A 26,508-nucleotide genomic window follows, 5' to 3' on the forward strand; every position below is an offset into this window, starting at 1 on the left:
AATGCTGTAATGTTGTCAGTGCATTTCCTCAACTGTTTATTGTTCTTAAAATTGTGTTCGATCCCATAATAGCATGTAGTGCATTTTTAAACATTCAGAGATGTTTAGAAGACGGCCTATTAACCATTTATTATTGTGGATCTACTTTTGTTTATGTACTTTAGTATGCCATACAAGCAAGCATATCATTGGACAGCTGCACCTTGAGGACACATTTTGATTCGCTCAAGGACAAGTCAATCAATCAAAATATCCGCCCACAGTGCATTCAGTCTCACCGGTGATTGGATCAAAACAGTCCCGTTTAAGAAGTCTCTTGTATCTCAATGGCCGACGTTGACGTCTGTCTCCATCAAATAGAAACGTAAGTTTGGTCCGTGGGGAGAGGCAACTGTTATGGAAGTGGTTGCCTCTTGACTTTACTTCACTTAACGTTACCCTAAGTGGAATAACATCTTTGGGGATTCGCTGCTTGTTAAATTAGTTAAGGGATACAGAAACTGAGCGAAGAGCCTGGCATGATATAGAAAGAACACTCTGGAAAGAGCTCGCGCGTTATTTATTTTCTCCTGACCGCTTCATGTTTGTGGATAGCGCGGCAAAACATACGCAGTCTACTTGTGCATGTTAAAACTGAGTTTCTATCATACAGTTTGTGATAGTCGCGATAAATTAAGTTTCAACAGGCTCACACGGTGCTTGTGTTATTTAATTCGTCTTGGAGTTCGAATATAGCCTAGCCGACGCTCGGTCAAAACAAGCAGTTATCTGCATGTAAATATATGGATTGTAGTATATGGCCCTCGTCTGCTGTTGCAAAATGCGATGGGACTAACTGAGGCCTTTGGACCCCCAGAATATCTTTGCTTCACTTTCAAGCCTGATGACCAGGTAAGACACTGAACTTTGTGTAGGATCAGTAGGGTGTTTTCTTTTTGTTTTTAAAGTGCGTTAAATTTGAGAAGCATGAGCGTGTGTCAGTAAACAATTAAAGTGCGCTTTGGTCTCCACCTATGAGTAACAGTTTAATGACAGCATGCAGTTGCACCTGATCATATTCTCTGCGGTATTCTGGCGCTTACTGTTTTGCAGCAACCGAGTTCACTTTCGGTCAGCATCATTTATGCGATCTCTGATTGCAACACTTGCACTTCCGAGTTGTTTTTCGCGTCCGCTTCTAGCTGGCTTCCCTAGTAACTACGCAAGCCGTGTAAAAACATTAGCACTACTGGTACATCCTATACTCACAATTAGTGTGCAAAGCAGTTTGCAAATTCACCGGATCGCTAGGAACCGTTGCCATAGTTTCCTTAACGTATTTGCTCGTTACTGTAATTTATAAACTAACCCTGTGAAGTGTATTATGCGTTTAACCTTGTTAAGTGTGGTCATTAATAGGCCTATTTGAGTCTAAGCACTTCTGAAGCAGATTCACGAAAGACACAGCCTTATTGTACAGTATGTTAAAATGCATGCAAAAAATGTATGGTATGACCTGAAAACTCTGTACTCGATGGCCAAGTCCTTCTCATTTTTTATTTCTAATCTTTGGAATGTCAGACATTCTGTTGTTCACATCATCACCTGTGAATGACCTGTAGAATGTGAAGGCATTACAACCTCTTTTGGAATTTCTGTGTCTTTTTGGCTGCAAGAGATCACGAGATATCAGTTAATCTTTAGATCAAAATAAGGTCTTATTGTATAATGCTTACTGTCATAGCTGCTGTTTTGGTGAAACCCCTTTGTAGGAACCCAGTGCATGATTTTGACCCTGCGTGACATGCTTATTTCCAGGCTGAGAGGGTTATTTTGGGAAAAAAGCGATTGGTATATGGGTCAAATCATGCAGTAAGCTGAGCATTGAATGTTGGCTGGCCTTAAGGCTGTCCCAGCTGAAGGTCAAGTTTGAAATGAGCGCTGTGAAACGTTGCCACTGGAATAATGGCCAAAACAGCTGTTTTAGGGTTTGTCTTTAGTAGTCCTGCCCTTCTAACACACTCCAACCCTCAGCGTGCAACAGTTTTGGTAGCTTTCTACTGTAAATCACATAATTTAGTAGTGAATGTTTATGGAAACAAAAACAGAGGGACAGCCCACCTTAATTGTTCTTGAAGGTTAGCCATATGATTGTCTTCTTCATTACAGCTCTGAAAATCACAGGGGGGATCTATAGAAGAGGACTGAGTTGATTTATCACACTGTAGTGAGTAGAGTCAGCTGTTGAGCAGCCTAAGGCCTGCGTGAATGTTTGGTTCTTTTAAAGTGGCTTTTACTGGGGTGTGGCACTCGAATGTAAGAGTGGGAAGGCAGTGTTTAGATCCTGGCAGAGTTTTGTGTTATATATTTATTTCTCTATTTCATTCCCAAGCTTACAACTGGAATGTTGCAGGGACAGTTTATCCCGTATCCGCCCTGTGTTTTTTTGTGATGAATGAAGGGAAATGAGTGTGAATGGCTTGATTCTGTGTTCATTTACAGAAAATTTAGTCGAGGTGGCCACTGGCCATTGTTTGTTTGGACAGTGAAAGGAATTTAAAATTAGGCTAAATCTGCTTGCACTTGGCAGGTGTTTTTACTGCCCCTAACCCTATTTCCATGTGTTTGCCTTAATTTTGTCTTTAAAAATTGTGCAAAAAGTGCTTAGTTTAGCTGATAACTGTTAGTACATCAAAGAGCCGTACATTCAGATTTTCTTTCAAGGATGGAAAAGATATTAAAGAAATTGACCATGTGTAAACAGTCTTTTCTTTCTTTAGTCAGCACAAAATGAAAGTCCATTTCAAAGTCAGCACAGTATGAATCTGTTTTTTTACCATGATCTTCCTTTTAAACATCAGACTGCAAACTCGCATTCAGATCTGTCTATATCCAATCAACAACTTATCAAATAAAACAGATTTCCGCCGTGCAATACAGAAGACCAAATCTGTTGCTACTTCTGTTTCAGCATTTGTGTTTTTTTTGTGACACCAATCAAGATCAAGCATTTTCATAATCAACTTTTCAGTGTACTGTTTACTTTTGGCTTTCCATCACTATATATTGTTCACTCAAATAGAAGCAAAACTACAAGTAGCCAAATATATAGCAAATATAAACATAATGGGACATACTATTATTAACAATATTTTACTCCTCTGTTTATTCCTTTGCAGGTCTGGCAAGGACAGTCAAAAATGTGAACCAGTGATTTATACTCTACCAGATTAGTTGTGCACCAGTACCAATGGAGCGGAGCAAGCGCAACTCCATTGCTGGGTTCCCCATGCGGCCAGATCGGCTGGAGGACCCGGATTGTGGAGGAGGAGGAGCAGAAACCAGTCCGGCACCGCTGGACAGGGTGTGTTCCTCGTCTTACCGGGCCCTCATCAGTGCCTTTTCTTGCCTGACCCGACTTGATGACTTCACCTGCGAGTGGATTGGCTCTGGTTTTTTTTCAGAGGTCTACAAGGTAAGATGGTTGTGTGATGACAATAAGTCATTTTGATTTCAGTTATTAGTCACTTGACCTTACCAAACCACCTGCAGAGTTGAGTTCTGACATTATTCATTATAGTTATAAGTGAACATGAAAACGTTGATTATCTGATTCAACAGTTTGATAACTCCTACAGTTTTTGCACACCAGGAGGTGAGAGTTGTGTAGCCTTTTTTCAAACAAAGATGGAGATTTAGTTGAAAAGGTCCTAAAGGAGGAAAAGAAAGTTAATCTTGTGATTCAGTTGATGAGTTGCCATCTAGGTTGCAATGTCAGATAGGTGTGCATGTAAATTAATTGCTATTGGCTTAGTGGTGATGATAGATTGCTTGGTACTGGACTGCAATATGAAATTAACTTGTGCAAGTAAGAAGAGAAAGAGTAAATTTGTTAAAGAGAGTGTATGACTTAGTATGATATGATATCAAAGTTTGAAGTTAATAATAGGGGTGCTCCGATTGATCGGCTGCCGATCGCTATCGGCCATTAATTCCTTGGGGATGGTTGATCGGTGGTCTCTATAAAGGCCGATCTCAAGCTGATGGCGTGCCTGACGTAAGAGGTTTGGCATGACATGCAGCAGCACTGTCTCAGTCTCTGTCACGGTTTAAATAATTATAATGCTGAAGGTGAGGTACAATTCATATTTCTTCATTAAATAACCTATAAAGTAATTTGAAATCTATCTGTGAGACATAATTTCACAAACAGCGTGAGTGAATCACCGCACACCCTCCCTCTTTCTCTCTTAAAATGGGCAAATGTCTTCAAATCACATCGCGGCTGCACTATAAGCGAGCTGCACTTGACACAGGAATTGTCACTTGCACAATCGAGGCAGTGTCGCATCATCACTAAAGTTTATAAATTGCATTTCTTTTTAATTCTTGCCAGTGTTTAAACCATTCAGCGCTCACACGCTCTCCTGGAGACCGTGCTCATGCACACTCACAGTGCACACACATAACGGCAGGTTAACATTACAGGTTAACATTACATAGTTAACATTACATGCATCAACAGGTTAACATTACATAGGCTACTCCGTTTGCAGTGTGTATTATTTCTCCGCACTCATGTTAACGGATTAGATCGTTCATACTGCACACTATTGCAGTCCGGCGGTGCGTTCCAGGAGCGGTGCGTTTGCAGCAGTTCAGTGATCTTCCTGCACAGAGTCTGTTTTATTTTCTTTTTTTCTATTTTTTGCAAGCGCTGAATTAAAGTAACAACGCTTTCTTTGCGGTAAATATGAACAAGCCATGATCGACACTAAAATGTTGTAATTACACCATAAATGCATATAATTAAACTCGACTGTGTTTCAGTCAACACATAGGCTATGGCTTTTTGCCTAGGCTTAAAGGAAAAGAGCACTTTTAGATAATCAAGGCAATAATAGATGGCACTCGTGGAGGTAGGAAAACAAAGTTCTTTATGAACCGCAGGATTGCTTGTAATAAATATTTAAATGCAAAAGAAAAGGCAGTAGTGCTGACTGTTTATGTCAATGGTAAGTTTTAATTTAGAATGTTTGTGATAACGTCAGAAAAGTAGTTTAAATGTTTTGCCACTTGCTTGAGCAACTTAATACATAAACATAGAAGTAAATGCAAAAGTAAAAAGCATTGAATTATGTGTTTCTTATATTTATGCATTTAAACACGTCTATGAAAGATTGTATTACTATACTATGTAAAAAAGTATCACAATGCTGAAGAAGCATTTTAATTGACAATGTTTGGATCTGAAATCAAAATAATGGATAAATGTTGTGTTTGTAGTAAACGGCCATGGATTAGTTGCAGGCTCCTGTGTGAAAGCAATGAGTCTGTTCTGCTTCTGCACTGCTTACTGCACATGGACTGCATACACACTGCAAACGGAGTATGTGTGAACCTGGTGTAACACTGCCTCACATACAGCTCATGAAATCAGGCTTGTGCTGTGCATTAGCTATTGTGCAACAATTGCACGAGTGTCAAAACAAAAATGCAGTGCATGATCAAACATTTAGGTGAGATAAATATATATTTTTGAAAAATGTCTAAAAAGTGCCCCCCTCCACCCCTCAAATTAAAAAAATCCCCTCTCACAACAGTCACTTAAGAGGGGAATTAATTTTCAAAAATGAAATTCAGGCCCTGAATAAATGTCTAAAAAATCTTGATTGGATCATCTCTACAAATAATTCTACATGATAAAAAGAAGGCTTTAAAAAGATCGGTATCTGTGATCGTATCGGCAGATACTGCTTTCTGTGATCGCGATCGGTGATCGGCCTCAAAAATCCTGATCGGAGCACTCCTAGTTAATAAAGATAAAACAATGTGGTTAAAGTTGAGAACGATTTGTGACTAGGGCTGCACGATTATGACAAAAATCATAATTGTCAATTATTCCCTTGAGATTGTAATTGCGATTATTAATAACGATTATTTTGAACAGATTTATGCCATTGTTTGAAGCTGCATGCCATATTTTTATATAAAATATATATTTTAAAAAAAGGCTGAAAACACTCTTCCTGAACTTTTATTGCTTTTCTATAGTATTGAGCCTCAAATGTAAACTATACATTGGTTTGGTTTCTTCTTTAAACAAACAAAAGGTAAAATCATGCATGGTATAATAATGTTATACTAAAACTAAAAGAAAAAATGGTTTACTAAAGCTATACATTTCATTTACAATTGAACAGACGAAATTTCAAATTACAGTAACATTTTACAGTACAATTTATATTATCAGGGCTCCAGACTAACATTCGAGAGCAGTGGCACCGGCACCTGATCTGGTAGCACTGAAGATGTAATAATAATATTACAAGTTTTGTCTCTTAGAGATGCACATTAGAACAGGAGCTTGAGTTCAGAGGAGCAGGAGCTTGAGTTGGGATGCAGATGTACAACAGTACCATTGTGAAAACTGTAACAGCCTCATCTTTTATACATAACCAAAAGTACAGCACCTCATTACCATGTTAAAAAAGTAGTCAACTATTTGGTTTCTATGGTGTTTGCATTGAAAAACAGTAGCCTAAAGACATTCAGTCAATTACAAATCCACATCAACTAATAGAATAATTAACAAAATAATGTAATTATATTCCATTACTCCTTTAACATATTTAGTATATTAATAATACAATAATACTCAATATGAATATATCCTAATTTTATATATCATAAAAATATTCTGCCACCGTTCCATTGTTACCGTTAGTGTTAGTGTAAATGTGGGTGATTTGTGGATTGAAACGTCTTCTAACTGGATCGTTGTTGCACTGTTTCATCAGTGTTGATGAGAATAACAGCTCCGATTTATTTGGCTTTAAACTAGTTTAAATGAAAGAGACGTGATTTGTACTGGAGAACTCTGCGCTGAACTCGAGTGCTTCTTACTGGATTTCACAGCGTTGTTTAGCACGTGATCGCGACTGGTCACTGTAATAAACGCATATGCTCTAAGCTCGCGCTGCGCTGTTTTGAGGCGAGCGGATAAAAGGTCAGTGTGGCGCGCAGTTCAAACGAGTACGAGTATTTTGTTCTGCTTTTGACACGTTTGACGTTTAACATATCTATCATGCACAAAAGAGTGACAACGGCTATCAGTTAGACAAAATGTCTTTTATCCAGTGTGTTTGAGTTTGTTAAACCCCGCTGCAAACACCTCTTAAGCACACAGAATAATGCAAGTGGGCAATTTTAATTATTTATTTTTGTAATCGCGGCTTTGAACGATTATGTAATCGTGGCATCCATGATCATAATCGCGATTAGAAATTTGATTAATTGTGCAACCCTATTTGTGACCAAGTTTAAATGCAGTGAAACTGGCTGCTTTCAATCTGTTTGGATACTGTTGGGCCTAAAGTAGTGCATAGCAATGCCTGTCATTGGCTAACAGTGACACAGGTTCAAATCCGGCCTGGTTCATGTCCTTTCTCTCTCACTCCAATAGTTTCCTGTTTCTCTGCACTTATCCTGTCATATAAAGACATTTAAAAGTCCATTAAAAAGCCTGTTTAGATACAATTACCTATTATAGGATGGATTTACCTAGTCCTTTAACCAGTAACATGTATAAAGTAGCTTTCAGAGTTTGTAAGAGTCGGTGCTTCTTCTGTGGTTTTATTTATTTTATTTATTTTTTTTTCTCTGTTCAAGCAAAAGTAGTAGGCTGGTGTGTCAGATGTCAAATAATTGCCATTCCTTTAACATGCGGATGGTGTTTACAACATGCACCTTCCTCTGTAGTGTTGATTACAGGTTGTAATTAATTTTTTAGTTGTTTGCTTCACATATATCCTGATGACCTCTTGCATTAAATTGAGTACTGCTGAGCATCGGTAATACAGTAGCCTATTCACTGCTGTTCACTCTATTCACTGTGAATAATTCAATGAAGTTTTGAGGTCAAAAAAGCCCTGGGAGAACAGTGCATGATGATGCCCATTACCAAGATCAATTCCTGTCATTGCAGTGAACTCTTTCACTCATGAGCAGTATTTGTCTCTGCAGAGCTTCTCTCTACATGCACATGCTGCATCAAGTTTTATTTTAGCTTGTGTGTTTTGTCATAAATGGGCCAGGTTTGTCCTCTTAGGCCAGGTATTAAGTCATTTAGATATCAGAGCTCAGCCATTTTTAGATCAAACTTGTGTCTGGAGAGATGTAAGAACTGTAGGCCCTGCAACTCTGAAGCCTCTGTTGGCTTATTTTAATTCTGTCCATTCAGAGTTACTCACAGTAGATTGTGGTGCTTTTGTTATAAGCCGATAAGAGCAGATACACAAAACTGTTACCAATGGTTTTTACTGCTTCCGATCACATCCACATACTGTACTATACAGTGTCAGCAAAAATTGTGCCAGCAGCTTGTCGCTAGGGCAGTACCCTATGTATAAGCAGCAGAATTGATTAAAATAATATTTCCCTTACGATATGTATTGTATCCTTAAAATAATCAAAGTAAAAAGATTTCTCTAAGGGTAGTGCCCCAGTGACAAGTTGTTGTACCCCTAAATGTTTGCACGATTTCTGAGAGTGTATGCATTGAATTTTTCTTTGCAGTTTGTTTTGTGGCTTCCAGTTTGGTTTTTCTTTATGATGTTTGTTTTATAATGTAGACACTCTCTCACTAGAAAGAATTAATCTCCCTTTACTTTGCATTTTGCAGGCACTTTCACTTTTAACCTTAGTTTTTATTTAATGAAGCGAGTGTCCACGAAATGCAAATGTTTAAGCCTTTCATGAACTTTGAATTGAGCATGCAAATAGTTTTTTGCAGTTTAAATAATAATAAAAGTATTGTATTGCCTTAGGTGCCTGAAGCTAATAAGATGTATAACAAAAAAGGAAGATTCAGAGCAAGATTCACTAAAAAGGAAGATTCAGACAAAAAAAGGCAAAAGTAAATTGTTTGTATTTATTTATTTATTTATTTATTTAAAGAGTGGGAAAAAAGTGCAGTGAATTGAATTTAAAAAGTACTTCCGCTTTTGTTTCTGTGTAACTGAATAATTGACCTATCGGTAAGCCCCGCCCCCCTTAGTTACTGTTGCTCCCTCGGACAAACAAACGGAGTTGCTCACCGTCTTTCAACGACAGCTACAGTGTGAAAACCTTGTCCCATGATGTTTTTGCACAATTTTGGACACAGAAGGCCACCAAATGGGAATTAAATATTCCATGGAGGGATTTATAAAATATTTAAAAATAAATACGGTGGGTAACTCGAAGCGAGGGTTTACAGATCACAATGTAAATGGGAGAAGTCTCATATTACGGTCGGTCATCACGATCGCGGATGACAACATGCAGGATCAACACTGTTCATGTATCGCAGGGTACGATTAAATTAATACATTTAACCAGTTTAATATGGAGAGGCACTGAAATGTAGACCTTCGTTTGTGTGTTTTTGACCTACACTGTACAAAACGCGAGAACATTCCGCTATTTACATTTGTACGTTAGCATGGACTCACTAACTTTAACGTTAGCTAGTTTTAGCAAGAGATACCTTGCTAAAGCACAAGATAATATTGGCATTCTTCTTGAGCAGATGACAATTGTAACTTAATGAGTGTATGACAACCAGAAAATGAACGTTTTTGTCTTCATTTGTATTGGAGTTCAAGAAATGTAATAAAATATATTATATCGCCCATCCTCTCAGGATACCTGGAATCAGTGTTACGAGTACCCCAGGCACATCTTTTTTCCATTTTTGAAGCATAAACCCCATAAAACCGATGCGAGCTACAGATTTTCCAATGTTTCTCTATGGCGCTGCAACCTAAAGATGTCAGAGTTCCGCTCCCCGTGCAACTGATACTCGACTGCCATTGGCTAGTCTGCATTCGAGGGGAGGGGCTTACCGATAGGTCAATTGTGGAGCCCTTGTTTGGCTACAGTTTGAACCCCTAGACCTGTTTACCTTAAAATCGATAAGCATTACTTGTTAGTGATTTATGTCCATTTAGAACATTTCCTTCCCCACGCAGGTGGCTGAGATTTAAAGCAGAGTGAATGCTTTTAGGATGGCAGGCAGGGGGTGTCTGCATATGGCGCAGGCAGGGGTAATGCGGTGAGCCAAATACCAGCTGTGTTGGGGGTCTGCAAGAACCTGTCTGGAAAGCTAATGCAATAATAGCCTTTTCAGTTTATTTGAACAAACGAATGTCAATCTGTACTAAATAATCTTAATGCTTAATACTGTAATCCATCTACATTTGAGGAACCAAAACATTTTCCTAGCATGCTGGATTTGTTGCATGGGCAGCAAGCTGTGACTTGATAATAGCAGAACAGATTGAGAGTTTGGGTGCTGTAGCAGAGGCATCTGGGTCCATGTCTGACAGGAGGCTCTCACTGTAGGTGGGCACACGAAATGGGCTCTTCCTAGGCTGCTGATCCCCCAGACTGAGATTGGTTGCAGTACAGTCTGCACCATGCATTTGAAGTAAAAGGAAATGCTCATAAAATGTTGTTATGTGTCACGGATACAACATTCACAGCAGTTAACCACAGATTTCAATGTTTTGGTTCCCTAGCACTGAATTTTGAGTAATCCTTCTGTTGTGTTGAGTCTTTCCATCACTGCATACAGTTTGAGGAAGTCAGCATTTTACGGACATAGAAAATGATTATTATTTTTTTACTCATGAGGAAATCCTGTGGTTGATATTTCTTTTCCTAAATGTCTTTTAATTGGTCAGCAAGATGAAAGCACAAAGAGGAAACTAGAAAACAGATCTGCAGAGGCACATTTCAGAAATGTTGCGAAACCCTTAACAGTATGTGGCCAAAAGTCAGTCGTGCAGAGTTGTCTATTTTGTTCATCATGTGCTAAAAAATTGTTTTTTTAATAACGGGTTTTAACAACGACTCTTCTTTTAGACCTCATTTGCTATGTATGGCACTTCCCCTCTGAGTGGTATTGTTAGTCTAATGCTGTGGGTTTCACTTTCTTCGATGCAATTTTCGGATGATAGCATGTAAGAAGCAATGGCCTGAAATACTTTGAAAAAAAAGCTGCAGTATTTTTGTATACATTTTAAGATGAACGTTCAGAGCATTTAAATATTTAAATGAGTTCCTCTGACTCATTTCATTTTGTTTGTATGATTTAATTCAAAAATTCAGAAGGCGGCTGAAAGATCATTTCTCATTTTCCTTGTTTGTTTTAGGTGCGTCACAGAGCTTCGGACCAGGTAATGGCTCTAAAGATGAACAAGCTGAGCAGTAATCGTGCCAATATGCTGCGAGAAGTTCAACTCATGAACAGACTCTCTCACCCTAACATACTCAGGTTTGCTTTCAGTGCAACACTATTATCACAGTGTTTTTTTTTTTTGTTGTTGTTGTTTTTTGATTGGATTGAAATGATCATGCAGATTGAAAAATGTGTAAGGCTCAAAGCTAGGCCACAACTTTTATTACAAATTCCAGTCCAGTCTTCTTGAAAGCCGCTTGTCTCTGTGCAGTTACTTTATGAAGTTGAAGTTGGTTTTTGCAGTTGTGGTTTACGCTAATAAGAAACTAAGGAGCTGATGCCAATAAATGTAAATTTAACAAGCTTGTAACTAAATGGGAAAATGGAAATAACATGTGTTTCAAAGAAAAACATGACTGCAGTATTCATATAAAGCAGTGACTGATGTAGCTTAATATTAATATTAGGTTTCCTACTCTTTGAACAAGGAGTGTGCCTCGCTTTATGCACTGCCAGACTGTGCCAGTGGCTCAAAATGAATGCAATCTTTCAAATAAGTGAGAACGTGGGAGTGTTGCTTTCAATGTGAATCTTTCTCTCCTTTGTAATGGAAAAACAGGGATGACCTCTTCCTCCTCGTTCCACAGAAATCAGGTCAGAAATCCATTAACAATAGATGGAGTGAAACGACATCCTGAGTTTAGATTTCATTGAGATCAAAAAGTTGTCCTCTTGGTTCTTGACATTTGTTAGTGTAGAACTGGTGAGTTTTGTCAGCTGAGATTGCCTGTATCTGGGGATGAAATGAGCATTGGGTCTTTTCATTATTTTTATTTGCCTATGTATTTATTAGTTTTTGTTTTATTATTTTTGGTAACACTTTATTTTAAGGTGTCCTTGTTATACGCTGCATGTACATACAATTATAATAACAATAAATTATGCTTAATTACATGCAAGTAACCCTAACCATATAGTCAGCACATGTAGTTAATTAATATTACTCAGTTCTTAAATGTATAATCACACTGTAACAAAGACACCTTAAAATAAAGTGTAACCTTACTTTTATTTTATTTGTTGTTATATTTTTAATCCTGGAATCAATGTGTTTTTGTGACAAAATGCCACCCAGAATAATAAAGCAGTTGTCTTTCAAACAATACTGCAGTACACGTATGATTTACTGTTTAAATATGTCTGGTATTGCTTCCATTTTTGTAATACTTGGCTTGTTTGTAGAGCAGAATGTGAGTTTGTGGGTGGATGAAAGAGTGAGAGAGAGGGTCTGTGTGTGGTTTACAATCACACCATTGTTACGTCTTATTGAATGGGGGTGGAGGGACCGTAGTGCAGACAGGAGAAGGCTGAGGGGAGCTTTGTTGAAGAAATCCCAACACAGACCCACAATAAAAGCCAGGCCTGGGCTTTATGGAGCAATAACTTTGAAAACACAGACAAATTTGTATCCTGTCTAATGACTCTTGTGAGGTGGCCATTCAGAGACATTGATACGTTGTGTCATTGCTGAGAACAAATTGGTGAAAATAAGGCTGGGCGATATATCAATCACGATATTTATGCGCATCTCAGTAAAGCCAGTTCCGTGATTAGCACTGAATCTCCATCACCTGTTTTCAAATAGAGCGCCATTTAATACACAGAGCCGTAGTTCACTGACAAGCTACGCAATATCGCGTTCATTATCGAAGGCAATTCATCTGCGATAATGAACGCGATATTGCGCAGCTTGTTTCTGTTCCTGTGTTCCTCTATATTATTACCATTCCGAAACTGGTTTGAGTAGAAAAAATACCAGTTAATAACGTAATTTTTAAACAATATATACAATTAATAATAAAGTACAGCATTTTCTTAACTCAAAAAGAAAGACAAAAAAAAAAAAACCTCTGATCTGAAAAGAGATCTGTTATCTTAACCAATTGCACTTAGTCACAGCCATTTGCCTACAGCACCATCTTTTCTAGATTTTGGCCAAATGTAGGCTACTAAACAAAAGAAAAAAATCTGTTAATGCTTTTAAAGACATTAAAGTATTATTTAAAAATGTTTGCTGCATTGTTAAAAAAAACTCTACTCGTATAAAATTGCATTTTGAGAGGAAAAAAACATAAGTTTCGTAGGCTCACGTTGCATTTTATTATTACATTCAGAAATAATGTAGGCTAAAATCCCAGGAGGCTGAAGCAAAATGTTTACAAACATTCTAAACCCGGTTATTAGTTTCCTTCTCTCCACAACAAATCCTCTAAAGTTAAGGCTATGCGTTTAGGCTATAAAAACATCAATCCCAAAACAAATCAATTTAAGGTGAAACTGATGCCTACTTCTCTCATTCGGCACAAATCTAAATGTTTCCATATTCGCGATGTATTTGGATGCTAAAATATTATGTATTATGTAGCTAATAGGCTTTGTACTACACTCGCATTGACATAAAACATCATCCTTCACATCGGCTGGATCAGCAGTGAGACGGTGGTCACGCTGAACGCAACAGATTGTGCAACGAAGCAGTGTAACTTTTTATATGTTTCTTTAACTGTATTTTATTTTGATAATGAACTGGCTACAATGTCGCAAAAATATGTTGTGTCTGTGTGCGTATGAGGTGCTGGTGTGATTTGGTCATATGCTGGTTGGTTATACAGATAGAAGCAAGACTGAACTGTCAATTCAGAATTCAAAACTGTCAAGATTTTGCAAAATAAAGAAAATTACTTTCTGCCGTCACAATAAACTGAAACTCAGCACTTTTTATTTTTTATTTTTTATTTTTTATTTTTTTGTTAATCTGTCAGTGATTTAAAAGTGAAATATATTTTGTATATAGGCCTATATATTCCTTTTTATGAAAGCCTATAGTTTATTCTGTTTTCTCCGTTCACAGAAGCACTGCAGGTGCGTGTGATCTGTTGAATCCATCTTACACTATCCTCGGATAAACTCTAACGCCAATGCATTACCATTGCAACTTACCTGTTATGAGTTCACAGCTGAGCACAGGCATTTGACTTGTTTCTGGTTGTATTCCTGTCAAAATGTTGTTTGTTTCTGGTTTTCGTTTTCATTTCCATGAACCGGTTCAGAGCCCTGATTTTAAGTGTCTTTGCTTTCACTTTTGATTAAATTGATGAACACTTGCTGAAAAAAGTATTAGTTTCTTACTTATCCCAACCTTTTAATTGATAGTGTAAGTTACAGACATATTAAAAAGCTGTATTACTGTACTATAATGTGTCCTTGTTTTCTTCTCTTTAAAGAAATTACACTTTGCCACATCTTCCATCTCTGAAAGAAAAATCTGCTTTTTTTATTTACAGCAGAGATCTTGCCTTTGTTCTGCCATTGTGCCTGTGTTTACATCAGTTTTACCCTCCAGTCGACTGGAGACAGTCTCACATTTTATAGCTTATGTTGATGTACAGCACCATTAACCTGTCTGAGTTTATGGTGTCATTTGTAAAAGCCATTTTTGACACAAGAAATGAACGTAGAGCATAAAATAAGCCCATTGGAAAGCATCCTCAGAGAAAGTCAGCACTGGTATAAACAGCAGCAGCTCATTCTTGTCAATAATGCTGAATTTGCTCTTATGCCATTGATTGCACATTGACCTTTTACTTTTTTATGTTTTTTGGCATCTTAGAAATCTCTTCAAGCTCTTAGCTGCTGCTGCTTCAGAGCATTAAACTAACATCAACCATTCTTTTTTTGTTTTTGTGGTGTTGTAGATTTATGGGGGTGTGTGTACAGGAAGGTCAACTCCATGCTCTCACAGAGGTAAGTGACATCTGACTCATGTGTTTCATTCACCACATCTCCTCATGCACAAGAGAGTTGACTTTTCTTCATTAGCTGTACCTAAAACACTAAGACTGTACTTTATCACATTGATGACATTGCAACTTGGCCTCCTTCTAGCTTGGAAAAAAGGCAAAAGATAGCCTTTTGTACCAATAGCGCTGTATTGAATTTATGCTTGAATAATACTTGCACTGCTGGAAAAAGTTGGACTGAGAGTGCTTGCAGGGTACCTCTGATTCCTAAATGTGTGGCATTTTCCCCCTGTGAATCAACTGTGACATTGAACAGTTTAGTCCTTGTTCACAGTGGCCTGAGGGGAAGTATTCTATTAAAGAGCCCACCGGCAGTCCCCTTAGGCATGTTGTATTTTTACCATCTCAAACTGTGTGGGTGTATTATGCTTGTATGAATGTTACTGTGCTATATAATCTTATGCTCTAGTCTAGATGAACACTGATTTCACAGGAAAGAGGGGTTTTACTTGAGCAGGAAATGAGTCAGTTTAAAAATCCAGTTAGAACTTGTAGTTTATATATAAATAAAATGTTTAGTTATCTAAATAAATGAGGTATAATGTGCATAAATCACTATTAACGTCAAGTGAGTGGATATTAAGCACAGCAATGTTTTGTTTTGTCTTTTGAAGTCATCTTCAGGTCTTTTTGGAAGTTTTCTGAGGCCCTCAGTGGGCCCTGGCCCCCAGTTGAGAACCAATGCATTGAAGGAAGCTTAGTTTTATATAATAGTTCACTACAAACAGCCTAGTAAACACTATGTACTAGTGTGTCTTTGATACCTGTTCTAGATATGTAACATGAGTTGTTTTTTGTTTTCCCTGTTATCATTTCCATTTCCGTTTAAATCATCGCATGTCATTTGTTCTTACCAGCCTATGACCTTTGCTTTCCTTTCTTGATGCATGTTGACAGAAAGAAGTATTAGTACAGTGGTAATCACTGGCCTGCTGAGGGATTATACTATTTTTCAAAGCCACTGAGGCCTTATGTTGCTCATGCTATTAAGAATTCCCAGTCATTTTTTTCCCATCAAGACACTTCATTTAAGAGCCGCTGAGTGAGTTGACAGTGTATTAAATGAGCTCTCATCACTCAACAGTTATGAAATCAGCCCCGCAGGAAAGTTTCCATCCTTTGTAGTAACCTGCATCAGCACCCAACACACTCAAAGTTACAGTTTCACCAAGAGGATTAGCTCTATATAGGCATACACATCAGTCACCTAATCACCTGAAGTAGCACAGCTTTAGATCTTAAGCTGGGCTACTCCTTTTTGTTCCGTTAAATCAGTCTGGCAGTACATCAGATAGTCAACGCTGACCAAATGGTGTGACGTAGGATTAGCTTTAACCCACTGAAAGATGAAGCCAACAGAGCACTTCCAAATGAAAGACTTCCTGACCTACGTTTGCGATTGATGTTGGGCATGAGATCATGTCTGTAAGAAGAGTGAGAAATGGGATTAGATGGAACAACCAGCCAGATTTGGCTTAGCTGACCATCTACCATGTACAAATGTCCCGATCTTTATACATGCAAATGTTCCAAGTGTAGCTATTCCTTAGCCCCCTCCACACACTTTTGCTTACAGAATAAATTACAGCTGCTTGCAAATAGTTTGTTTCTAAAACAGGATTGATAACTGAAAAATGTGCTGCTATGTGTCCTTGACATTTTTGTTGAGCTTTACAGCGCACTATTAGCCAACATCCCATGCAGGAAAGTGTTGACTCATTGGAGGACCGAGAGGGCTGGGTGTGCCAGTTGGGACGGGGCTAAGTGTTCATTTTGTCAATTTGAAGTTCCAGGGAATTCAGATAATTAGATGTTTGCTGGTGTTTTTTGTAAATGTTGATCTCAAGGTTATGCTGTGGACAGCAAATTTTGAAAGAGTAACTAGAGTGAGTTGTACCTCAAAATTCTACTTTTGCCTGCAAATGTTAGTCCTTAGACTACAAAGGCACAACCCTATTTGGTTATTTTACTCACTCAGATTATATGGTAGCAGCCATAAGGGATGTCTGTCTGTTGACAACCTGAGTCGGGACAGGCACCACAGCTTTTTGGGAAACTGGAAGGTGCTGTCATTTCGACTCAGCTGTCTTGTCTGCCTGTTGATACCTCGCTACTCTGACCGCATTCTAAGGTCTTCTGTTTAGTCAGCCGTGGCTAATTTAGTTAGCTAAATGTGGAGCCCTTTATCTGTCAGCACAGATCATTTCAGGCAACCCAAAATTAGGACGCTGTTGAGACCAGTGCCCCGTGGTGAATGCATCAGGCTCCTAGTTAGTAGCATGTGTGCCACATTCGCTAATCTCTCAAAGACTTGTTTTTAAGTTGATCAGACATAAACCATTCACTGCTGCAAAAGAATAGTTAATATGTCTCTTGCAGAATAATTGGCTAATTATTAGATGGTGCTGTCATGCAAATTCACTATGTGAGACAGAAGCACTTAAAGGGCTCCTGCTGGGCTCTGCTAATTTACACGCTTTTGTGACTTGAAAACCAATCCACTTGAGAATTGGCATGGAATACTTTTACCCACAGGAAGCTGATTGGATTCACTTCGGTGTTGTAAACACAAAGTACTGTGACCATAAAAATAATTATAATCCCCATGATGCAAAGTTTAAAGTTGCTACAGATTTCATTATTGTGCATTATTGTTGTACATATCAGATAATTATTTTATCAGATTCAGAGTCTTGTGCATTGCATTTTTGAGTACCCAGTCAAATTTAACTCATCATCCTATCTATTGTACCCTCTTGAATACAATATGGAGCATTTGAGGGCTACAAAGAGATGGAGACAGTGATATTTGTCACATGATGTGTCTTCTCTTTTTTTCAGTATATTAACGGTGGCAACTTGGAGCAGCTGCTGGACAGCAATAAGTACCTGAGCTGGGCCACACGAGTCAAACTGGCCTTAGAAATCGCCATGGGCCTCAGTTACCTACACTCCAAGGGCATTTTTCACAGAGATCTCACCTCCAAGGTACAGCACTCTGTCATCATATTTATTGCCTGTGATCATGACATTTTCCATTTTAATGTATTTTAAAGTTTATTTATTCCTGGGACGGCAATGCTTCAGTGTCACATGATCCTTCTGAGATCGTTCTAGTATGTGGATTTTGTGCTCAAGAAACACACATTATCATTATCAATGTTGAAAACATTGTAAGTCATGCATTCAAAAGATATCAAATAAATGTTTATTTGAGAGAGAATTTTTATCACATTGTAAATGCCTTCGGTCTCTTTTGACAAATACAGTGCTTCTTTGCTGAATAAAAGTATTGATTAATTAATTAAAATCTTACTGAATCCACACTTGGTGTATGTAATTTCATATAGTCATTGCATGATTTTATTAGCTTTATGAAGATAGGCAATTACAGGATGTACTGAAGGTACACTTGTCCTGTGGGTTTAATGATGTAACTTTATAAACAAGAAGACTATATCAGTCAGCAGTGAAACAGGTGCTTTGATTTAGTCTTCACAGGGCTCTTGTTGGTGGCATGCGCTGACATGCTGTCTCTACCTCCAGCTGTTGCGTTCTCTCCTAAGCACTTGTGGGACTTCCCATAATTATACACTGTGGGAATCACCCCCGTGGCTTTACTCGCTACATCATTACTTTCTGTTTAAGTGATTCTAATTGACTGAATCTCGAGTGTAAGGTATCCTGTGGGAGGAGCAATATGTTCTTCTGGTTACTGTTTCTTTCCTTTTGATGTTTTCTCAGAACTGCCTGATCAAGTCTGATGAGAATGGCTACACTGCGATTGTTGGAGACTTCGGCCTTGCTGAGAAAATCCCCAGTCATGAGTGAGTAACGGGCACCGTGGAAACATGCAGCAAATTCACTGGGCATCCTTCTGTTTTGCTTATGACAATCTGAAAGGAAGCAATGGTGAGATGCAAGCAGTGCTGGCAGGGGGTGGTGCTATCTGATTTGGAAGGAACATACCGTCCAAAGTCAACTTTTAAGAGAGCTAATAATACCAGAGCAGCTCAAGACCCTTCCTCTCCAATGACCTCCTCACTACTAATGCAATACTACATATTTTCAGTAAAAACGAATCGTTGATTTGGTTACCTTAACAACTAGTCAGTTAACCTCTGTAAACTGGAAGCTCTGTATAATTAGACTGATTTCAGGTTCACTGAACCCCAATGGACTCATTTTTCAGTTAATGATTACATAACATGCACTTTCAAGATGTGCTTTCAAAAGCAGTTAGACTGAGCATGACAGGATAAAGTCCCGCAGGGGTCTCAAGAAACTTAAAGGGTTGGTTCACCCAAAAATGAAAATTGTCAGAAAATATTTTCAATTAAACCCTCCACTGAAATATTTTAATAACATTTCTGTCCCTCTATTTAATATCCACTCAACCAAAACTTTGAGACTTCAAACATAAAGACATTTTAAAAGTAACCCACATGAATAGAGTGTTCTGAAGAGACAGTCGCTTTATACGATGAATGGATTTAATGTAGACTTTTATTCACATATGAAAATAGACAAACACCCATACAAAGAGCACATCAAAAAATATGTAAATGTGGAAGCTCAAACATGCTTGCCTGATTGTTTTTGCATGTCACGTAAGCAAGTTTGAGCTTTGGCAAAAACCAATGAGTTCTCACACGTCAAGCCTAAATGATATTATCATACATCATCTGTTCATGTCCATAAAGACCGGTTTTATTAAAAACATTTTCATTTACTTTATAAAAATGAACAAACGTATCTGTAATTGACAGAATTTAAATTTCTGGGTGAACTTTTCCTTTTTTACGGTTGAATGCTGCATTCATGCTCATGTAAACATGCAAGAAAATGTTGCGTAAAATGGTCTGACAAAAGTTCTATTTAAAGCACTGCCGCTAAAAACATTGAAACTAAAAAAGGGGAAAAATTAAACAAAGCTAATTGAGTAGTCATGTTGTTGATCAACTGGTCACCCCTTCCCTATTCGGCACACATTGTTCAAAAACTTCCCTTTTCAAAGTACTGCTGTCTCAGCTGAACTTTCAGATGCCATTTAATCATTGTAAGTGCTTAAGTGCCTGTATTTATACAATGTCTTTTGACCATTATTCTGTGTGTTCAGTTTTGAGGGGGAGAAGCTGTCTGTGGTGGGATCCCCATTCTGGATGGCTCCAGAAGTGCTGAGAGACGAGCCGTATAACGAGAAGGTTAGATCCTCAGTTGCAGTTGACACTCGCCACTATCACAAGACTTGTTTCTTGCCAGGACCTTTCAGGACACATTATCATTTCTCTGTATTCATTTCTAGGCTGATGTCTTCTCGTATGGCATTATTTTGTGTGAGATAATTGCAAGGATACAGGCTGACCCTGACTACCTACCACGCACTGAAGTGAGCAGTAATTTAAAACCTCTCCAATAAATGTTTCGGTGATAAACTTTGTAACTATATCACTTGTTATGCTAGTCATTAAAACCGCTTTGTCCTGAGTGTGACATTTACCCCCCACATTTGATCCTTTCAGAACTTTGGCTTAGATTACCACGCCTTCCAGCACATGGTTGGAGATTGTCCTTCAGACTTCCTGCAGCTTGCCTTCAACTGTTGCAATGTGAGTTTCTTTGTATCAATCCATTAGTGATTCTTGTAGTACTTTTGAGAAAGCGCCAAGTACAGTAGTCAATATTTGAAGTGGATAAAAAAGTTCATCAAAGTTGTCCAAAGACAAGAACGCATTTTGGTTTTAGGACAACTTTTGAAAGGTTTTGATCCACTTCAAATGTTGACTACTGTATTTCAAATGAATGCTGTTTTTTCTAACTTTCTATTTTACAATAGTACAATTTTTACAATTTTAAATGTTGACAACTGTATTTGATCCTAATTATATTATTACCATATACTATATTTTTATTTATTAATTATATTGTTATAGTTTCATGATATATATCACCATTCAAAAGTTAGTTCAGTTACATTAAGTAAGGTCAGTAACTTTTTTTTCTTCAGCAAAGACACATTAAATTGATCAAAAGTAAAGACATTTATAATGTTACAAAAATTATATAAAAAATTTTCAGAATCCTTAAAAATGGATTAAACTGTTTTCAACTGTGATGATGATAATAAGAAATGTGTCTTGAGCACCAACTATTACTGTTTTCACTGTATTTTTGATCAAATTAATGCAGCCTTTTATCACCCCCGAACTGTTTAGATTTTTTTGTAGTACATTTTTCAAAACCCAGAAGCTAAAATAAACCACCACAAATACTTATAAATATTCCAAGTAACCATGACATAATACCATATTGAAACTGAGTAAAACACACTAAACTGTTTTACATAAAGGTCTTATTGACCCCAAAATGGTTTTGAATGGTTGTGTACCCATTTTGCATAATATAATATAAAATAATAATATAAAAAATAATTTTACATATTTCATATGAGTTATCAACAGATGAGCAACTACAACATTGTTAATTGTTTTCAGCATGAAAATGAAACTGCCCCACTGTAATATATGTGCAGTGTAGTATTCTTAGAATAGAAGTGAGAACATGGCGCTCCTCCGGAATTAGATTCTGATGTGTTTTATGTTCTTGTTGCCTCCACTTATATCCCAGATGGATCCAAAGCTAAGGCCCTCGTTCCCAGATATAGTGAAGAGGCTGGAAGAAATCCAGAAAAAGCTGAAAGCTGACGAATCCGAGAGGGAGAGGATGCTACTAACTGCCGGAGAGGTGGAGAAAAAACCCTTGCCTAAAGGTGTGTGATTATTCATACACGTACACAAACACGTTTATTTCACTCCCGTATTGATTTGTCTAACCTGCAAACTGTCAATATGATAATGAAAACTACAGGTGTCCATGGCATAATATTTCATTCACTATTTCTGGCACTAAACCAAAAGCTTTGATGTGCTTTGAGCACGTCTTTGATGTGAGTTGCTTGGACAGAAAGCTAGTACATCCTGTCGCCCCCTGAGGCTTTGCTCATCCCATCCAGCACTCACTTTCCATGTAATACCGCAGGGCCAATGAGTTCTAAGAACAAGGAGACTGGAAAACTAACGGGATTGGAGACAGTAACGCTATCTTGTCTGAGCTTTATGGATTGGATGTCCTTTCCTTATGAGAATTACTTATAATGCACAGCTTTTACTTTCTCCCTCTCTTCTTTGCAATCTCACAGCCCAGTTTCCGTTCAGTGCTAATTCATATCCTGAACAAACAAGGAATAAGTCACAAAGCAATGTGTGGCTAGAAGAGATTAGAGCCTCATATACTACCATTCAAAAGTCTGGAATCAGAAAGATATTAACACTTTTATTCAGCCAAGAAGCATTAAATTGACAGCAAACTACAAAATATTTTATTTCTATTAAGTATATCAAATTTCAACACATTTTTATTAACAATATAGGATGAGGCAATGCCGTTTATATTGATATACAGTAGTTTGATGCATGTTATACGTGCCATGTAAAATTTTAAACCTACAGGTAAGTTTATTATTATTATTTTTTTTTTTTTATGATAGCAGTATCTGTAAACTGACTATTAGAATGGAGTAAATCAAATATAGGCTAATATAATTAGTGTTTGGATGAGTATTCCTATCAATTAACATTTCACCTGTTCTTTTTTTTTTTTATATAAATGTAGTGATTTTAACCCCTGCTTTAAAAAAAGTATGTTTTGTTTTTGGATTGTAATATTATGTTAGAATGTAATGTGATTTTTAACCCATTTTTGAACATAATTTAATAGCATGTCCGAGGTGCTTTCATTCACTATATTTGTTTCATTACCTCTAGTATGCACTTTTTCTTTTCTTTTTTTTTTTTACATTTAGGATGTGAAAAAAAATTCTAATAAATACAGAAACAAAGATAGCATTTTTTTTCCCAAATAGAAAAAGGTGTGTGTGTCCATATCGCACAGCCAAAATTTATTTATTTATTTATTTATTTTTTTTTACTTTCTATTCATCAAAGAATTCTGAAAAAATAAGAAATCTTATTTGAACATTAAATCATCATATTAACACGATTTCTGAAGGATCATGTGGCACTGAAGACTGGAGTAATGACTGGAGCAAATAAAACATTTAGTACATTACAGGACTAAATTACATTTTATATATAAATATAAAACTGTTATTATAAATTGATAAAATTTCTATACCCAAAACTTTTAAACTGCTAACCAGTTTCTGAAGTGTTTAAATGCATATAGATGTGTTTTGCACTTCATGTACCATATTTCTTTTATTTTCTTTTTCTCAGTGCTGTGTGCTTTTGAGTTTTGAGATGTTGAACATGATTAAGCGCTTTGCCTTCCACATATTTAAATGAACATTACAGATTTTGTCACCCCCTTGTGTTCAAGATCATTCTTTCAGGCTTAAAAGTGTCAATACAATTTGGTGACTAGCAAAAAAAAAAAAAAGATTTTAAACAGGTTTTTGGAACATTTCTTGCATCTGCCATTGGTCAACACACTCCAACACTCCAAACTCACTCCAATGGATGAGCCAGTGTTATATCAGGCTCTGGTCAATATGCTCAGACTAACACAGCAATGTTTTGATAGTGCTACAGTGTTTACACTTGTCAAGTGAATTAATAAATATCAGTATATTTGGTATAATCATAAACTAAGGATGAACATCTGTTCTTACAGTATTTATTAATATACACTACTATTTGGAGTCCATAAGATTTTCTTTTTTTTCATGTTTTTGAAAAGTCTCTTATGCTCACCAGGCTTTATTTATTTGATCAAAAATACAGTAAAAACAGTAATATCGTAAAATGTTATTATTATTTAAAATAACTATCTATTCTAATATATTTTAAAGTGTAATTTATTCCTGTGATTGTAAAGCTGAAATTTCAGTAGCCATCACTCCAGTCTTCAGTGTAACATAATTTTTCAGAAATCATTGTAATAATGTTTCTTAAGCAGCAAATCAACATATTTATTATTAATATCAAACAGTTGTCTTTTATTTATATATATATATATATATATATATATATATATATATATATATATATATATATATATATATATTATAATAAGAAAATTTGTGGAAACGGTTTTTACTATTTTCAGGTAAAAACAGAGAACCGCGTTTATTTGCACTAAAATTTTTGTATCATTTGAAATGTCACCGTTGATCAATTTAATGCATCCTTGCTGAATAAAAGTATTAATTTTAAATAAAAAAACAAATAATTACTGACCCCAAACTTTGGAATGGTAGTGAAAGTTAATTTATATTGAGCTAAAATGTTAAAATGTATTAGTATAGAAATTACTATTAACAATGAACAATACTTGTAAAGCATTTATTAATGTCAGTTAGATAATGTTACCCACTGTGCCTAATGCCTCTCTTACTGTTGTTCTAGGTCCAGGTGAAAAGGGTATAAAGAGGTTAAATCCTCTTGTTTTTCAGGATGACAAGATTCCACCCAAGTCCCCCCGTCCACGTCGAAACATCTGGCTTTCCCGTAGCCAGTCTGACATTTTCTCTCGTAAGCCCGCTCGCAAAGTGAACGTCCAGGACCCTTACTACAACCCAGGACCCAAGGGCTTCATACACGGGCAACCGAAAGTCAACCCTTTCAGTGCTAGAGAGGACTTAAAAGGTGGCAAGATCAAGTTTTATGACATGCCCAGCAAGTCGGTCTTCTCGCTCATGTTTGATTTGCACTCACCTCACGGCAGTCAAAGCTCATACCAGCCTCATTCTAACATCAGCACGGGAGCCAACTGCACCCCATCCTGGCCGGAGACCTGGCAGCTGCCCGGTCGCCAGTGCCACTCGCTCCCCGTCTCTCCCCAGCTGCCCCACTCGGATGTCATCTTCTCATCTCACCCCACGTCTAAGAACGAGGCTGGACAGCCTGGCAGTGAAAGCAAGCAAAAAGCATTGAGCAGCTGGGCTAAGAAGTACGCTGTTACTGAGATACCTCCATATAAACCGCGAGCCGAAAGACAGGAGGAAGTGGGAGCGGCAGAGGACTGGTCGTCTCTGGTACCCTCTGAAGGAGGAGAAGCGGAGGCCATGGACTGCTCCAGCAGCAGAGGAAGCCCTGCGGATGACAAGGACACAATCCAGATACAGAACGGAAGCCTCGGTGGCTTATGTGAGGACATGGAGGCTGAAGACCAGGATGGCTTGATGATCTCCAACAAGAACTTGCTCACGCTGAGCATGTCTGTAGAGCCACAGGAACTCTGTCCGATAGTCCTCACTGCCTGCAAAGCCACATCTTCAGGAGAACGCATCTCCAGATGTGATATCTAGATGGTTGAAGGGCACACACCTGCCTAGTTGAACTGATCAGATGCCACGCGAACTGAGATTATATTCATTAAATATTTAATACGATTATAAGTTGTATATATTTTTCCTTTGGGGAAGTAAACCCTTGCAACTTAAGCTAAAAGGGTGGCTTGGATTGATCGAAAGAGCAGGAGGTGATCTGGTCCATGCGGTAGTAGTTACCCATCACACTATGAAGAACTCCAACAGTGGAAGCTACATCGGACGTCACCTCACACAGGGCAAATGATGAGACGCATTCTATGATATATATATATTTTTTTCTTTGTAATACATGCTATTGGTTGCACATGCCACATATGCTTTTTTATTTTATTTGTCCACAAACTGTATCCAGTTTCTACTTGTCTAATTATAGAATTTATTGAAGAACAAATGTCTTTGGAGAAAGCTGATCGAGTCTTTTTTGCACTGCATGGGCATAGAAAATGCGCAGCAAACATTCCATGTCGTCTCACATCTTAAAAAGCTCTTGTTTTGATCCTACGCTAACGGTGTGTGTGCCATGGTAATTTAAAAAAACAAGGATCATTTTCACTCTTTGACCTCTCAGGTCTTCAAAAAAAAAAAGAAGTCCATGTCTATATCTACTTAAAATCGTAATTGCACTTGAAATAATTTAAATGGTTTGAACTTTTTTTTTTTTTTATCTATTGTCACTACATTTCTATGCAATAAATTTAACCAAGGCATGATAGTTTTATAGAGAGGATTTATTTTGATATTTATGAGGAGAAAAAGTAATTTTACTATGTCTGTGAACTGTTTAAACTTGTTGTTGTTGTTGTTTATATGAACTGATGAATAGAGAGTTCTGTACATGTTGAAAATGGTCAGTTCTTGCTAGTTTGTTCTTAACTCTTATTTTTCTGCTTTTTCAGTCCTGACTGTTTTTTCAACACTTTTAGATTGTAGATTTGTAACTGATTCAGAGATGTATATTTCTACCAAAGACAGATCAGGACTTATTTTCCCCATTTATATGGCTTGAATTGTTTAAATGCATGTGTGTATTCCCATTTAAAATAAATTCAGAATGTCTTATGTTTATTGTGGCTTCGCTTTATGACCTAAACCAA

The 26,508-nt window shown here is 37.3% G+C and overlaps 1 protein-coding gene across 2 annotated transcripts; it reads left to right on the plus strand.

Annotated features, from left to right (window-relative positions):
• Positions 1-221: 221 nt before the first annotated feature.
• Positions 222-26,479, plus strand: tesk2 (testis associated actin remodelling kinase 2). 2 transcript variants are annotated; one of them, XM_058797102.1, is made up of 11 exons: positions 222-364; positions 3,159-3,454; positions 11,178-11,299; positions 14,959-15,007; positions 17,905-18,051; positions 18,808-18,890; positions 20,183-20,267; positions 20,369-20,452; positions 20,586-20,672; positions 21,691-21,832; positions 24,489-26,479. In XM_058797102.1, the coding sequence occupies exons 2-11, from the start codon at positions 3,230-3,232 to the stop codon at positions 25,388-25,390; spliced, it is 1,926 nt and encodes a 641-aa protein (XP_058653085.1). In that variant the 5' UTR covers positions 222-364; positions 3,159-3,229; the 3' UTR covers positions 25,391-26,479. The 2 variants fall into 2 exon arrangements, with proteins under 2 accessions (XP_058653085.1, XP_058653076.1); XM_058797093.1 differs by lacking the exon at positions 222-364 and adding an exon at positions 371-891.
• Positions 26,480-26,508: the final 29 nt, after the last annotated feature.

This window comes from Onychostoma macrolepis, chromosome 02 (assembly GCF_012432095.1).
Source record: "Onychostoma macrolepis isolate SWU-2019 chromosome 02, ASM1243209v1, whole genome shotgun sequence".
Classification (NCBI taxonomy): Eukaryota; Metazoa; Chordata; class Actinopteri; order Cypriniformes; family Cyprinidae; genus Onychostoma; species Onychostoma macrolepis.

What these genes read in the sequence shown, in the direction of transcription:
- tesk2 (XM_058797102.1), top strand. Translation starts at nt 3,230, where the DNA reads ATGGAGCGGAGCAAGCGCAACTCCATTGCTGGGTTCCCCATGCGGCCA. An exon ending in TCTCACCCTAACATACTCAG is followed by an intron (nt 11,300 to 14,958) that starts GTTTGCTTTCAG and finishes GTGGTGTTGTAG; the next exon opens with ATTTATGGGGGTGTGTGTAC. An exon ending in GAGAAAATCCCCAGTCATGA is followed by an intron (nt 18,891 to 20,182) that starts GTGAGTAACGGG and finishes CTGTGTGTTCAG; the next exon opens with TTTTGAGGGGGAGAAGCTGT.